General features: G+C 38.4%; 1 protein-coding gene across 1 annotated transcript; it reads right to left on the bottom strand.

Moving 5' to 3' along the window:
• Window positions 1-5490: 5490 nt before the first annotated feature.
• Window positions 5491-8657, bottom strand: LOC110801330 (uncharacterized). Its single transcript, XM_056833526.1, has 4 exons — window positions 8538-8657; window positions 7557-7703; window positions 6475-6610; window positions 5491-6109 (listed from the first exon to the last, which is right to left on the bottom strand). Exons 2-4 carry the CDS (start codon window positions 7700-7702, stop codon window positions 5891-5893), a joined length of 501 nt encoding a protein of 166 aa, XP_056689504.1. The 5' UTR covers window position 7703; window positions 8538-8657; the 3' UTR covers window positions 5491-5890.
• Between the last annotated feature and the right edge of the window lie 4832 nt (window positions 8658-13489).

Below are 13489 nucleotides of genomic sequence, written 5' to 3'. Positions count from 1 at the left end.
TAGTTAGTGGGAAATGTGTAAAGGGGTGGGGTTGGGGGGGAGTAGGGGTTGAATTTTTAATAATTTTTTGTATGGAGTAGGGGGTAAGTGGGTTAATAGGGGTGAAGTGAGATATAATATAATATTGTTAGAATATTTCCATTTTTAGAAACAGGTCAAATATTAAGGGACGGCCCGATAAGGAAAACAGGTCAAGTATTCCGGGACGGAGAGAGTAATTCACTCCCTATTTTGCAGAATTGGTATTTTGCAACGATCATAAAATTGAAATAATTTATGAAACTCAAAATTTTATTTGTTATGGAGTATTTTACTCCAATTTATTCCATCTATGAAAAAATTATTTCACAGTTTCCCTCAAAGAAAAACAATTCCATATTTAAACACTTGAAAATGCCGAATAACTCGTACATAAAATAGTGGAGTATTTCGTAGTTGTTAGTACGGAGTATCAAATTACTCCGTATTACTCTCTTCGTCTCGGAATACTCGACCCGGTTTGATCGGCACAGAGTTTAAGGAACTTGAATTGACTTATTTAATTTAATAGGTAATAGTTGATAGTGGGGTATTATTTTACTGTAGTTAGTGGGAGGTGGGTTAAGAGGTGGGGTTGGGGGAGAGTAGGGGTTGAATTTTTAATTATTTTTTGTATGGAGTAGGGGGTAGGTGGGTTAATAGGAGTGGAGTGAGAAATAATATAATATTGTTACAATATTTCCATTTTTAGAAACAGGTCAAGTATTAAGGGACGGTCCAATAAAGAAAACAGGTCAAGTATTTCGGGACAGAGGGTATTTATTGTTGGTAATTGGTAAGTATTATAACCATAATAAGTTCAAAAAATATGACAAGTCCATAGCTTTTAATAATGTGGAAAAATCATACACCTAGCGAGAATTCTCTCTATAAATGTAATCATTGATACTCTTTTAATTATTAACTTTTTTTTGTTTGTTTTGAAAAGAAGGAACAAGTAGATTAGACTTGGCAGTGAGCAAGCTGACTTAAGTCCCTGGTTTATTTTTTATTTTTTTGTTGTACCACCCGGTTCACTCTTAAAGTTAATCAGAATTCGGACGAGTTTTGAGTGGATAAGTTACAGTCGCTTCCCAATTATTTTTGCAGGGATCGAACACGGGGTCATCCCTACTAAGTTCAACTTAATCACCACTGAACCAACATGCAATTGGTACTAAAGTCCCTAGTTTTAATTGTTAATTAATTGCTCTAATCTTTCCCCCACACAAAAAAAAAAAAAAAAGTAAAATTAACAGTTGTATAGTTGGGCTTTTTTAAAGACGGTAATTGGGTTTTTAAAGAACTGTACATTGGGTTAGTTTGGCCTTTCTATAGAACTGTATATTGGGTTATTTTGGCCTTTCTATAAAACTTTTATTTACTTGGATGCATTTTATAAAAAGCCCAACACTTTTACCCAAGTGCAACACTTACTAGGTTATTTGTGATAATATGATTAATGACCTTTATTTTACTACGAGCCATATGAAAAGTAGTGCATAATCTTTGTATTTTTGGAATGGAATAGTATTTACTTTTTCAATTTCGTGGTAAGTAAATTATTCTGTTTTAAATACTAATAATATAGATGATGATATTGTCAAGAATAGTAAGTACATAAAAATGGTAAAATGCTACAATTAATAAGTACATTAAAGGGTAAAAAGTACTATAATCTTCTAGTGAAATTAGTAGAATCTCAATCAATGGAAAAAATCTTAACATTAATATTCAATCGAAAATTAGTAGAATCTTAATCAATGGAAAAAATCTTAATCTTAATATTCATTCGAAAATTACAAAGATAATAAATCTTGATATCAGAATTGATTATATTGATATCAACATTATTTAAGATCATATGAAGATTTTTTTTTTTACTTTACTATCTGAGAAAATCTTAACATTACAAAATAAGACACAGTATACACCTATAAATACGACCCAAGGTAAAGCCATTATATAAACACAAATTGATAGCATACACACACACACTTTTATTCAATTAATTAATTATTTAATAACAATGGCACCCAGAATTGTATTTTCTGTGTTCATCGTTGTCTCTTTTTTAATCATGGCAAATTGTAAGTTATATATGCAATTATTTTAGTACTACCTCCGTTTCAGAAAGGTCTTTACGTTTTGGAAATGTGTCCAAAGTATAAAAACTTTGACCGTAAATTCTCATCATTATATACATCAAAACGTTACATGTAAGATCTTGTTAGATTGGTCTCGGGATGTATTTTCAGAATATCACATTTTTATAATTTTTTCACATACGAAATTGGATATATTAGTAGTTAAATATTGCATTGGAGTCCGTGCAAATAGTAACTGTAAAGATCTTTTTGAAACGGAGGTAGTAAAAGAGAGGAAATCAATGTGGTGATGACAAATGTCACTCATTGACAAATGGGCTTTATTGAACGTACCAATCCGACGAATACCAAGCCCCCCCATTCCCTTTGGAAGATGCAACACAGAAGATGGAATCAACGACATCCCACACATATGAGAAGAACACCACAAAAAACGAAGGCACATGTTATCAATCCTGTCACAAATGAATTGCGGAATCTTAAACACTGACAGGACATGAGTGATCGAAGCCACTAGCACGGAATTAATGACCACAAGCTTTGCCTCTGCCGACAGATGAGAGGCCGAGAAATTCACAATTCTCCGTGCAATGCAATCCACAAGACCATAAAATGCGGAACACTTAGAACGACCCAAATCCACCGGAACCCCCAAATAAGGCCCCAAGGAAGGACACTGGCCCAACCGCAAAGAACGAGCCAGGAAATCACGATAGTCTTGAGGGGTGTTGGGGCTGAATTTGACAAACGATTTCTGATAGTTAATCACCTGACCCGAAATGGAACTAAACTCAGAGAGCACGGAAATGACTTGGTCACATGCCTCTGGACACACTCTGAAAAAAAAAAAAGAATCATCTGCGAAAATAGGTGAGAGATCGAAGGTGCTCCACGGGAAATTGAGATTCCCTCAATGAGACGCAACCTCTCTGACCGGCGAAGAAGAGAAGACAGAACCTCCGTACACAACATAAACAAGTACGGGTAAAGGGGATCCCCTTGACACAACCCGCACTTTGGGGAAAAATCTCGGGTAGGGTCCCCATTCACCAGAACCTGGTAAGTCACTATGGTAACGCATTGGCGAATGATATTGACCCAATAAGGAGGAAAACCAAACGCCTGCAAGACCTGAAACAAGAAATCCCAACCAACCCTGTCATAAGCCTTATTTATATCAAGCTTTACCACTGCGAAGAACTTCTTTCTAGCTGAGGCCCTGTTAACGAAAGACAATAGCTCATGAGCTATCAGACATTCATCTGACATCAAACGTTCAGGCACAAAGGCGTTCTAAGTGACAGATATCAGAGAAGACAACACGGAACGAAGACAATGAGTCAGGCACTTAGAAATACATTTGTAAATAACATTACATAACCCAATTGGACGGAACTGGGAAACTTGGGAAGGATTTTTAATTTTTGGGAGAAGAAACAAGAAAGTGCTATTCCAATCCTTGAGCATAAACCCGTGAGCAAAGAAATACTGAACAACTTTAGTAACCAAAGGACCTACCAATCCCCAATGGGTTTTAAAAAAAGCTGTTGAAAACCCATCTGGACCTGGAGATTTGTTATCAGAAATACTGAACATGGCAGACCGAATCTCTGTCGGTGAGAAAGGAACCATCAAGAAATCTTTATTGTCTTGTGACAAAACAGGCAGCTGGACCTTGTTTGAGGTGAGTTTGCTACTTATAATCTTTCTTTAGATCACTTTCTTTAGATGAAATTTGTGAACAATTTTCATACCTATTATTTATGGATGATTAGAGGTAAAATCACAAGTTTTAATTTTAATATAATCTCGCACGCATTTCGTGTATATAAGACTAGTTGTTTAATAGGGAACATTAACATTGGACCCGCCCAACTTGTCTAATAGGTTAGACGTGGTCACGTGGGTTGATTAGAGTGACCCGATTAGAGCTTGATTGCTTATCATATTGGGTTCGGCGGTTTGAGGGTCGGAAAAGAGATTTTAGAATTTTTCCTTTTATTAAAAAATATGTATTTTACTGAATTGGACTTCCTTGAACCTGTCGTTTAATATCCTACGGAGTAGTTAACACTAAGGCCCCGTTTAGTTCACCTTATTTCTCCTGATCTGGTCTGATCTGATCTGAACTTATTTTTTCTGATCTGCTCTGGTCTGATCTGATCTGGTTAAGTTTAAACAAAAATCTACATTTATTAATATTAAACGACTTACGTGTAAAATAAGTGTTACACAAATTTATAATATTGTTATTATTTATTTGACTTTGCTCATGATTTAACTATTCCTTATTTTAGATAGACCTAGACATGATCTAGATAGATCAGTTATGATCTAAACATATAAGTTCTGATCTGGATATGATTTGTACAGATCTAAACATGATTTGTACAGATCGGTTCTGATATGGACGTGATCAGTTCTGATCTGGACATAATATGTACAGTTTAGTTCTGATCTGGACATGATCTATACAAACCAGTTCTGATCTGGACATGATCTGTAAAGATCAGTTCTGATGTGGACATCATCTGTACAAATTAGTTATGATCTAGACATGATCTGTACAGATCAGTTCTGATCTGGCAGATCAGTTATGCTCTGGACATGATCTGTAAAGACCAGTTCTGATCTAGACATGATCTGTACAGATCAGTTCTGATCTGGTCAAGATCTGTACAAATCAATTCCAATATGGACATGATCTTTGCAGATTAATTCTGATCTGAACATAATCTGTACAGAGTCGATATCTAGACCAGTTATAATCTGGACATATCGATTCTGATTTGGACATGATCTGTACAAATCGTTTTTTATCTGAACATATTGGTTCTGTAAGGATCGGTTCTGATGTAGACAAGATCTTTTCAGATTTGAACATGATCTGGACATGATCTGTACAGATCAGTTATGATCTGGATATTATCTGATCCTATCAGTTATGGTCTAAATATATAATGGTTCTGATCTATAAAAATCGGTTCTGATATGGACATGACCTGATCATATCGTTTCTGATCTGGACTTAATGGTTTTAATTTGGACATGATGAATTTGAATGTTTTGTTAATGTTTTTTTATGCCTTAAGTAATAGATTTTAATTGCACCGACAACAACATTCTTTTTTATTAAAGCAATAATAGTAATAAAATATTAAATATAATAATAATAATAATAATAATAATAATAATAATAAATAAATAAATAAATAAATAAATAATAATCTGGTCTGGTCTGATCTGACCTGAACTTATTTTTTCTGATTTGATTTGATGTGAACTTATTTTTTTTGATCTGATCTGATCTGAACTTATTTTTTCTGGTCTGATCTAATCTGAAATAAGTAATAAGGTCTTGAAATAAGGTGAACTAAACATGGCCTAATAATGTATGGGTTCCTTTTTTGTGTGGCTTTCTGCCACTAATATCTTGAAATGTAGTTTCATAGCATAAAAAAAGTGTTCTTTTACCATTTCGAACTTTTATCGGTTTAATATTTCCGTAATCAACCATAATTAGATGGTAAAGATATAATTATATAATAAACATATTACTCAGTACACAATGATTTAAATATTAAACATATTTTAGTTATGAAGAACATCATTACATAAACCACATGTCTCTTCCAACAAAACAAAAAATTACATTGTAACTAATAGAATTTGAGATAATTTTAGCTAAAACAATTACATTCGATTACTACAACTAGGGTATCATAATGGATGAATTAATTCGGGCCGGGTATCTAATGGATGAATTAATTCGGGCCGGGTATTATAATGGATGAATTAATTCGGGCCGCGATACCGACAGATAAAGAAGCCAAAATGCAACTAGTAGAGGCAAATATAGCAGAACACAGATACCATCTAAAAAAATCATAACGGCGTACGTCCCACATATGTACATCGTGGAAATAAAATAGCAACATCGCTACCATGACGCTTGTGCTTCCAATTGACAAATACAATACAAGCTGCATGTGCCAAAGTTGTATTTTTAGTTCACCATATTGAAACGACTAAAGTATCTTTAATAACAAAAATAAATATTAATTTCGTTTCAAAATGATCTTTACACTTTCCGTTTTAGTTCATTTCATAATGTTATTTACTACTTTGCTTTATTTTATTTTTGGACATGAAAATTTACCACCTTATTCTTCTTTACCCCATAATATTTAATTTTTTTAACTCATCTTACTTTATTCATACACTCACCCATTTTTTTAACACAACTTATTTTTTTTTTACGTAAATAATATGATAAAGGGTGTATTTTGTACGGAGTAACTCTTTTTTCTTTTACCAGAAAAAAATTAAACAAAAAATCAGCACATACCACGTCCCAACGGAAAATTAGGGTAAAATAATAGGGATGTGCCCGAAGATCAACTCCTTCCTTTGCAACACAGAGTTCTACCACCATCATGATAAAGCTCCAACAAGCTTGGCAGCCCATGAATGCCATCAAAGCACTAAATCAAAAAAACTATGTTAAAATTGATAACGAGTTCAGATTAAAATTATCGGATGGGCTAAAATTTAAATAAAAATATTGTATTTTAAACAATTAATTTTTACTTTGAAAATTATACTTTTTGACTTTTATTCAACCCATGTGCTTGATTTTTTGTCTTTTTTAGGCCTATTTATTATCTAATTTCTTACACCTTTTTTCTTTTAAAATGTATTGCTTTGACGTACTTTCACAATTCATGGAGTAGTTAATATTCCTCAAAAATAATATTCAAATTATATATGATTATATTCCTCAAAAATAACATTCAAGTTATATATGATTTATAACAAGATATCAACTGCATTAAATTGCAATTAAGTCTGTTTTTCGTTCACCTTGAAAGAATAACTTGAACAACTGCAATAAAAGCAAGTTTTTATAAGTAAAAAACACCTTGAAAGGATGACTTTCAAAACACAAATTGGGCCAAACAGGGGTAAAAAAGAAAACAGCTTCAGCTTTCTGTAGAAGCCCAAAACAGTTTCTAGGGGAGTTTTTTAATGCAGAGAAGAAGAAGCTACAACTCTACAAGTTGTAGCTTTTCAAAATCGTTTCTCGGGGAGCCATTTCCTCCTCTTTAATGAAACATTAATTGGACAATAATGCCCCTGATTTTGATAGTAATTCCCTCATGTCCCACCTAAAAACATTATTTGCTCTTCACCTCCCCTGATTTTGTTGATTCGAGTCTCTACCTAATTTCATAGGCTGCTGGAATTTTATAATGGTAGACATAAGATGATTTGACGTAGATCAGTAGATGTGGGGGTTTGGTGGTGTTAAAATGACACTTCTATTTCTCAAAATGGCTTCTCTAAAAACTGTTTCTAAAAAACTACTTCTTATAAAGATTACACAAAGCCAACAAATTTGAATCCATCGTAAAAGAAAGGATGTAATACCTGAACCAAATTGCATATGTGGTCATAACGTACAAGGTAATAGCTAGTGACATAACGGATAAACCAGCGAATAATACTTGACCAATCCTCAAAAAAACACTTGCCATTGTCCCATAACGTCCAACAGAGTCAATCAACGGTATCATCCTAGTATTATCAAAAATAAGATGGAAGTATCAGATACCAAATTTGACATTTCTAAGGGTTTTTCTCTTTGGTAGCTATATATATATTAAGTTTTGCAAATTCTCAATGATAACAAAATATTTGCCAAGTCTCTCAAATAGCATTAGTTTTAAAAAATTATTAATATATATTGATCTTGTAATTAACGCCTAATTAAAAAAATTAACCTAGCGAACCTAATTTTGTAACCAAAGAAATGTAAATCCTATTTGCCCGCGTTGAACTTAGATAAAATCAGATATTAATTGAATTTTTGGCAAAAATGCATCATGATAGAACAATCCATCATAAAATAAGACCAGCAAAGTCAAAAACACTTCATATGCTCTAAATCCATAGACTCATTTACTACAATAAAGTATACAGTGATCCTATTTATTACGGAGTACAATTAGTAGAAGGTACACCCGGCTCTACACGCAACCGGGTCAAAACTACGTCGTTTTGATAATTTTTTACCAAAAAATTAAAATAAATTAATAACACAAAAATACTTTCCAGATATTTTGGTATTTTTTGGCACCTAATAATTTGCGTATTTATTATAATGACAACATAATTAATTAACATATTACATTTTGAAATAAGCTTATCTCTGGTCTCTCTCCTCCAAAATGGCGGAGAAACCCAACCAAAATGAAAACTCATCCGAAGAACAAGATCAATTGAAACGGTCGAAGCACAAGCGGTCGAATATGAATCGATTAAAAACAATTAAAGATCCATAATAATGATTAATATTAAGGTAACTAATATAATATTAAGGAAACTAATAATATTTACAGAAATTATTACCTGGTTAAACGGATTTTCAGAAACTCGATCTTGCCCAAAATTCACTTAGTTTAGTGATTTCCGCAAGTTTTTTTTTTTTTTTTAATTTCCGCAAGTTTTTTTGGTTACTCTAGTTTTTTTTTTTTTTGATAGAAACGTTAGGCCGACATATATTATATTAAATCAAGTCCCGCCAAAGTGGTGAGACTTTGGGGGAAATTGTCCTCAAAAACAAGCTCTCGGACATTGGTACTCCATCTTGCCATGAGATGAGCCACCGTATTACACTTTCTACTAACATGATTACAGCTAAAAGACTCAAAGGAGGTTTTCAATTTAGCAATATCTTCATAAAACAGCATAAGAGGGGAGAAGCCAGCAGCTCTATCGTTGATAGCACGCACAACATTCATTGAATCACACTCCAGCACCACCCTTGGGAAACCCAACCTGTGAGCAAGCTGTAAACCGTATTTCGCCGCAGCCACCTCGGTTTGTTCCACACCCCATCTAGCATCCAACTTTCTCACACCTGCAGCCACAATCTGCCCCTCCGAATCCCGCAGAACCACACCCAATCCTACACCAGAACCGCCCGCGATGTGGGCGTCAGAGTTGATTTTGATGTGCCCCTCCATAGGTGTATTCCACCCTAACGCGCTACCTCTAGCTGCACCAGGAGCTGGTGTGAAGACCAACTGTGCGTACTCGACGTAGTCTGACACCAACTTTGCAAAGTTCGCAGCTATTTGGATGGGGTTAGCCACGCCATTGTTATTCAGCTTATCATTCCTACAAAACCACGCAGCCCACGCTATTGTGCAAAACCATCTCAACTCGTCTCCGTTCAACCTGCTTGCTACCCATTCGAACATCGTGGGGAAAGAAGTAGAGGGGGCCTCCGCTATTAAGTCCGCGAACTGACTTTGTGACCAGATTACACGGGCAGCCGTACATTCAAACAAAGAATGGAAGATTGTTTCACTAAAGCAGTTACATACCTGACAATTACTATTATCCACCACATGCCGGTAATGTAGCCGCTCCTTCACCGCAAGGCTGCCTTTGCAAGCTCTCCATATAAAGTGTCGGAGTTTTGGAGGTCCCGTAAGTTTCCACATACATCGCCATAATCCTTCCTCCCTTGGACCGTATAAGGTAGCCCACGCTCGAGTCTTCCCGAGCCTCGCCAACCAGTACCCACTTCTCACAGAATACACCCCATCTTTGCAAGGCCACCAGTAACGTTGGTCGGACGGCATATACTCGGATACGGGGATATCAAGGATTAGTGCAGCCTCTTCCTCATTAAAAATCTCCCTTACTGTCTCTTCATTCCAGGCCCCCACATTCGTATCAATAAGATCACTCACCCTTAGCTCACTGTCAAAATTCAGGTTTGGCGTTGGAACCAAACTTGTGCCCTCGCCGGGTAACCACGCCTCTTCCCACACACCAATGTCTAGTCCGTTCCCAACCCTCCACTTAAGGCCATCGAGCAGTAGCGATTTTGAGCCCCATATACTTCTCCATGTATAGCTCGGATCGTACCCCCTTCTTGCATCAATGAAGTCACCGTTTTTAAAATACCGTGCCTTTAGAACCGAGTGAAGCAGTGAATTGGTATCATTTAGAAGTTGCCACGCCTGTTTTGCTAGCATAGCTTGATTGAAGCATTTAAGATCGCGAAAGCCTAGGCCGCCCATTGACTTTGGTAGACACATCGATTCCCAATTGTGCCAATGCATCTTCCTACCCGTATCCGACGAACCCCACCAAAACCGGGCAATAAGTGCTTGCATCTCATCCAACAAGCCATCCGGGATTTTAAATACACTCATCATATAAGTGGGAATGGCTTGAGCAACTGCTTTGATCAATACTTCTTTGCCAGGACGGGACAAGAGCTTTTCCTTCCATCCATTCAACTTCTTCCACAACCTCTCCTTTAAGCCCGCAAAAACCGCCTTTTTGGATTTGCCTATGATTGTCGGTAAGCCCAAGTACTTCTCATGCCTCACCACCTCTCGTACTCCCAAGGTCTCCACAATAGCCTGCCTTCTCTCAAAGCCCACCCACTTGCTAAATACCACATCCGTTTTGCTTAAATTAACTTTCTGACCCGAAGCTCTTTCATAAGTACTGATGATCTCAGCAATCTTAGAGCATTCTAGCAAATTGGCCCTGGCAAATAGAATACTGTCATCTGCGAAGAACAAATGCGACACTCTAGGAGCGCCACGACAGATGCGTGCCCCGTGAATGCTATTTTCTCTAGCAGCCTTAGATAGCAAGGTAGAAAAGGCGTCAGCACATAAGAGAAACAAATATGGAGAGATAGGATCACCTTGGCGCAACCCTCTTGTCGGATGCACGGACCCGGATATTTGCCCGTTGATCTTGAAAGAGAAGGAAACACTTGAAAGACAATCCATAATTCGCCTTACCCAGTTGTCGCTAAAGCCCATACGAAACATAACCCTTTCCAGGAAACTCCATTCCACTCTATCGTATGCCTTGCTCATATCAAGTTTGAGAGCAATCGTCCCATCCTTCCCCACCCCCCTTCTTTTCATTGCATGGAAGATCTCAAAAGCCACCAACGCATTATCTGTAATAAGTCGCTTCGGGACAAAAGCGCTTTGATTAATAGAGATAATCGAATCCAAAAAAGGTTTTAATTTATTAGCCATTGTCTTTGAAATGATCTTATAAAGAACGTTACATAAGCTAATCGGACGAAACTCGCTCATCAATTTTGGATCATTGCACTTGGGAATGAGGACAATGCATGTTTTATTAATCGGCCCCAAGTCTACGTTACCCCTCCACCACCCTTTCACAAAGTTCACAATATCAGACCCAATTATATTCCAGAATTTTTGAAAGAACAAGGCATGCATACCATCTGGTCCCGGAGCTTTGTTCGGGTGCATTTGAAATAGAGCCTCACGAACCTCTTCCACAGTTGGCTCCGCATCTAGCCGTGCATTCATCTCCCCATTGACAACCGGTTCGAGGCCCGCTAACGCCTCCTCACCTCCATTTGAAGGTTTTGCCGCAAATAAACCATCAAAGTATCGAGCAACGATTTTCTGTACCTCTACCTTTTCCGTTGTCCACACCCCTAGCTCATCATTCAAGCCCGCAATATAGTTCCTCCTTCTCCGCTGACTCGCTTTGTGATGAAAATATTTTGTGTTTTTATCACCATCACGAAGCTCGTTAGTTCTAGCTCGGGCATGCCAGTAAGACTCCTCAAGCATATGCAACTCGTCCAACCTACCACAAATCTCCGTACTCCTCTCGATCACCGTAGCATCAGGTGACCTGTTTTGCAGCTCCTTGAGTTCCTTTTCCGCCTCCCTGATCTTCTTTTTAATACTACCAAAGGTACCCGCAGCCCACGCAGACAAAGCTTGAGAGCACTTTTCTATCCTCTCCGTCACTGACCCCCCTGCTTGTTCGTGCCATGAGGCTGCTACTACATCACCACATTCTTCCTTCGAGAGCCAAAGGGCCTCGAATTTGAACAACCTTTCGACCTGCTGTCTACCACCCAAGTAATCGGATTTCAGAAGTAATGGGGTATGATCGGAACGGTAACGAGGCAAGTGAATTACAGCCGCGTTGGGGAAAAGGGTGGACCATGCAACGTTAGCCAGGAACCTGTCGAGGCGTTCCCGTACAACAGTAGTTGTAGATAATCCCCTTTGCCACGTAAAAATGCTTCCTGTATAGCCCAAATCCCGCACCCTACATTGATCCATAGCAGCCCTAAACGCGTCCATTTGTCTCTCCCCTCTACTCACCCCTCCCTCCTTTTCCGATGGCCCTGCGATTTCATTAAAATCCCCAAATAAAACCAACGGACTCATACACTCACCCCATAAGTTTCCCATCATTTCCCACGTTAAGTGTTTCCTCTCCCTCTCTGGCCACCCGTACACCCCCGCCGCTTTCCATGCCACATTGTCGTTGTGATCAAGAATCTCCGCATCAACATGATGGTCCGAATACGACGCGACCCTCACATTGATATCTCTCCACCAGAATGCCATACCCCCCGACCTCCCGTCACTGCTCATACACATCCCATTTGTATACCCACACCGCACCTTTATTCTCTCCAACTTCTGCGCATCGATCATCGTCTCCATCAAGAAGACAATTTCTGGCCTATCCCTCCAACACCTGTCTCGGAGGGCTGTTACTGTCCGGGGGTTGCCAAGCCCCTGGCAGTTCCAGCTTAATATTTTCATTGGTATTCGCGGGGTTGGTGAAGACCAACCACCGCTACTTTGACACACCCCTCACGGTCCGCCTGTTTTGTTCTCTTCAAACCATCATCCTCTTCATCGATCTCCATACAATCTTTGCGCTTCCCCCCCATGGACACTGCCTCTCCATCCACCCCCTGCGACCCTATTCCCCCTCCTTCACGCCTAAATTTCCTGTACTTACGTCCAGTAGTTGATGATGAGCATCCCACTGAAAAGTTCAATGGGGGTAGGAGCGAAGCTCCCGTTGGTTCCACCTGCCTCACTACATTGTCTCCCGTTACCTCTGTCACTTTCCCCACCTCATCAGTACCATTCCCACCCACCTTTTTCGTGTCTTGCCCTACCTCGCTTCCAGGGAGCAACCCTTGTTTCGTCACTCTAATTTCCTTGCTCTCCCCATCCGATCCCCTAGTCTGGCCAGCATGTGTTGCTATTTGTTTCACTCCCTCCCCTTGGACCTCCTCTTCAACACATAGGGACACAGTTTCTAGCTTTTTCATCATCTCGTTTACACACTCCACCTCCCCTTTCTCCACTTCCTTCTTCTTCTTGGTAATGAACAATTTCTTTGCACACCCCATGTTAGCAGAGTTTTGACCATCATCCCTCCCTCCTCGGTTCGCCTTCCATGGTGAAGCCCGCAGCTCATCAGAGAATTGTAGAGTTACTGGCGCACCTCCCTTAGTCGCA

Source organism: Spinacia oleracea, chromosome 6 (genome assembly GCF_020520425.1).
Source record: "Spinacia oleracea cultivar Varoflay chromosome 6, BTI_SOV_V1, whole genome shotgun sequence".
Classification (NCBI taxonomy): Eukaryota; Viridiplantae; Streptophyta; class Magnoliopsida; order Caryophyllales; family Amaranthaceae; genus Spinacia; species Spinacia oleracea.
Note: the sequence above shows the minus strand (reverse complement) of the source record. Positions and strands in the feature narration are given on the sequence as shown.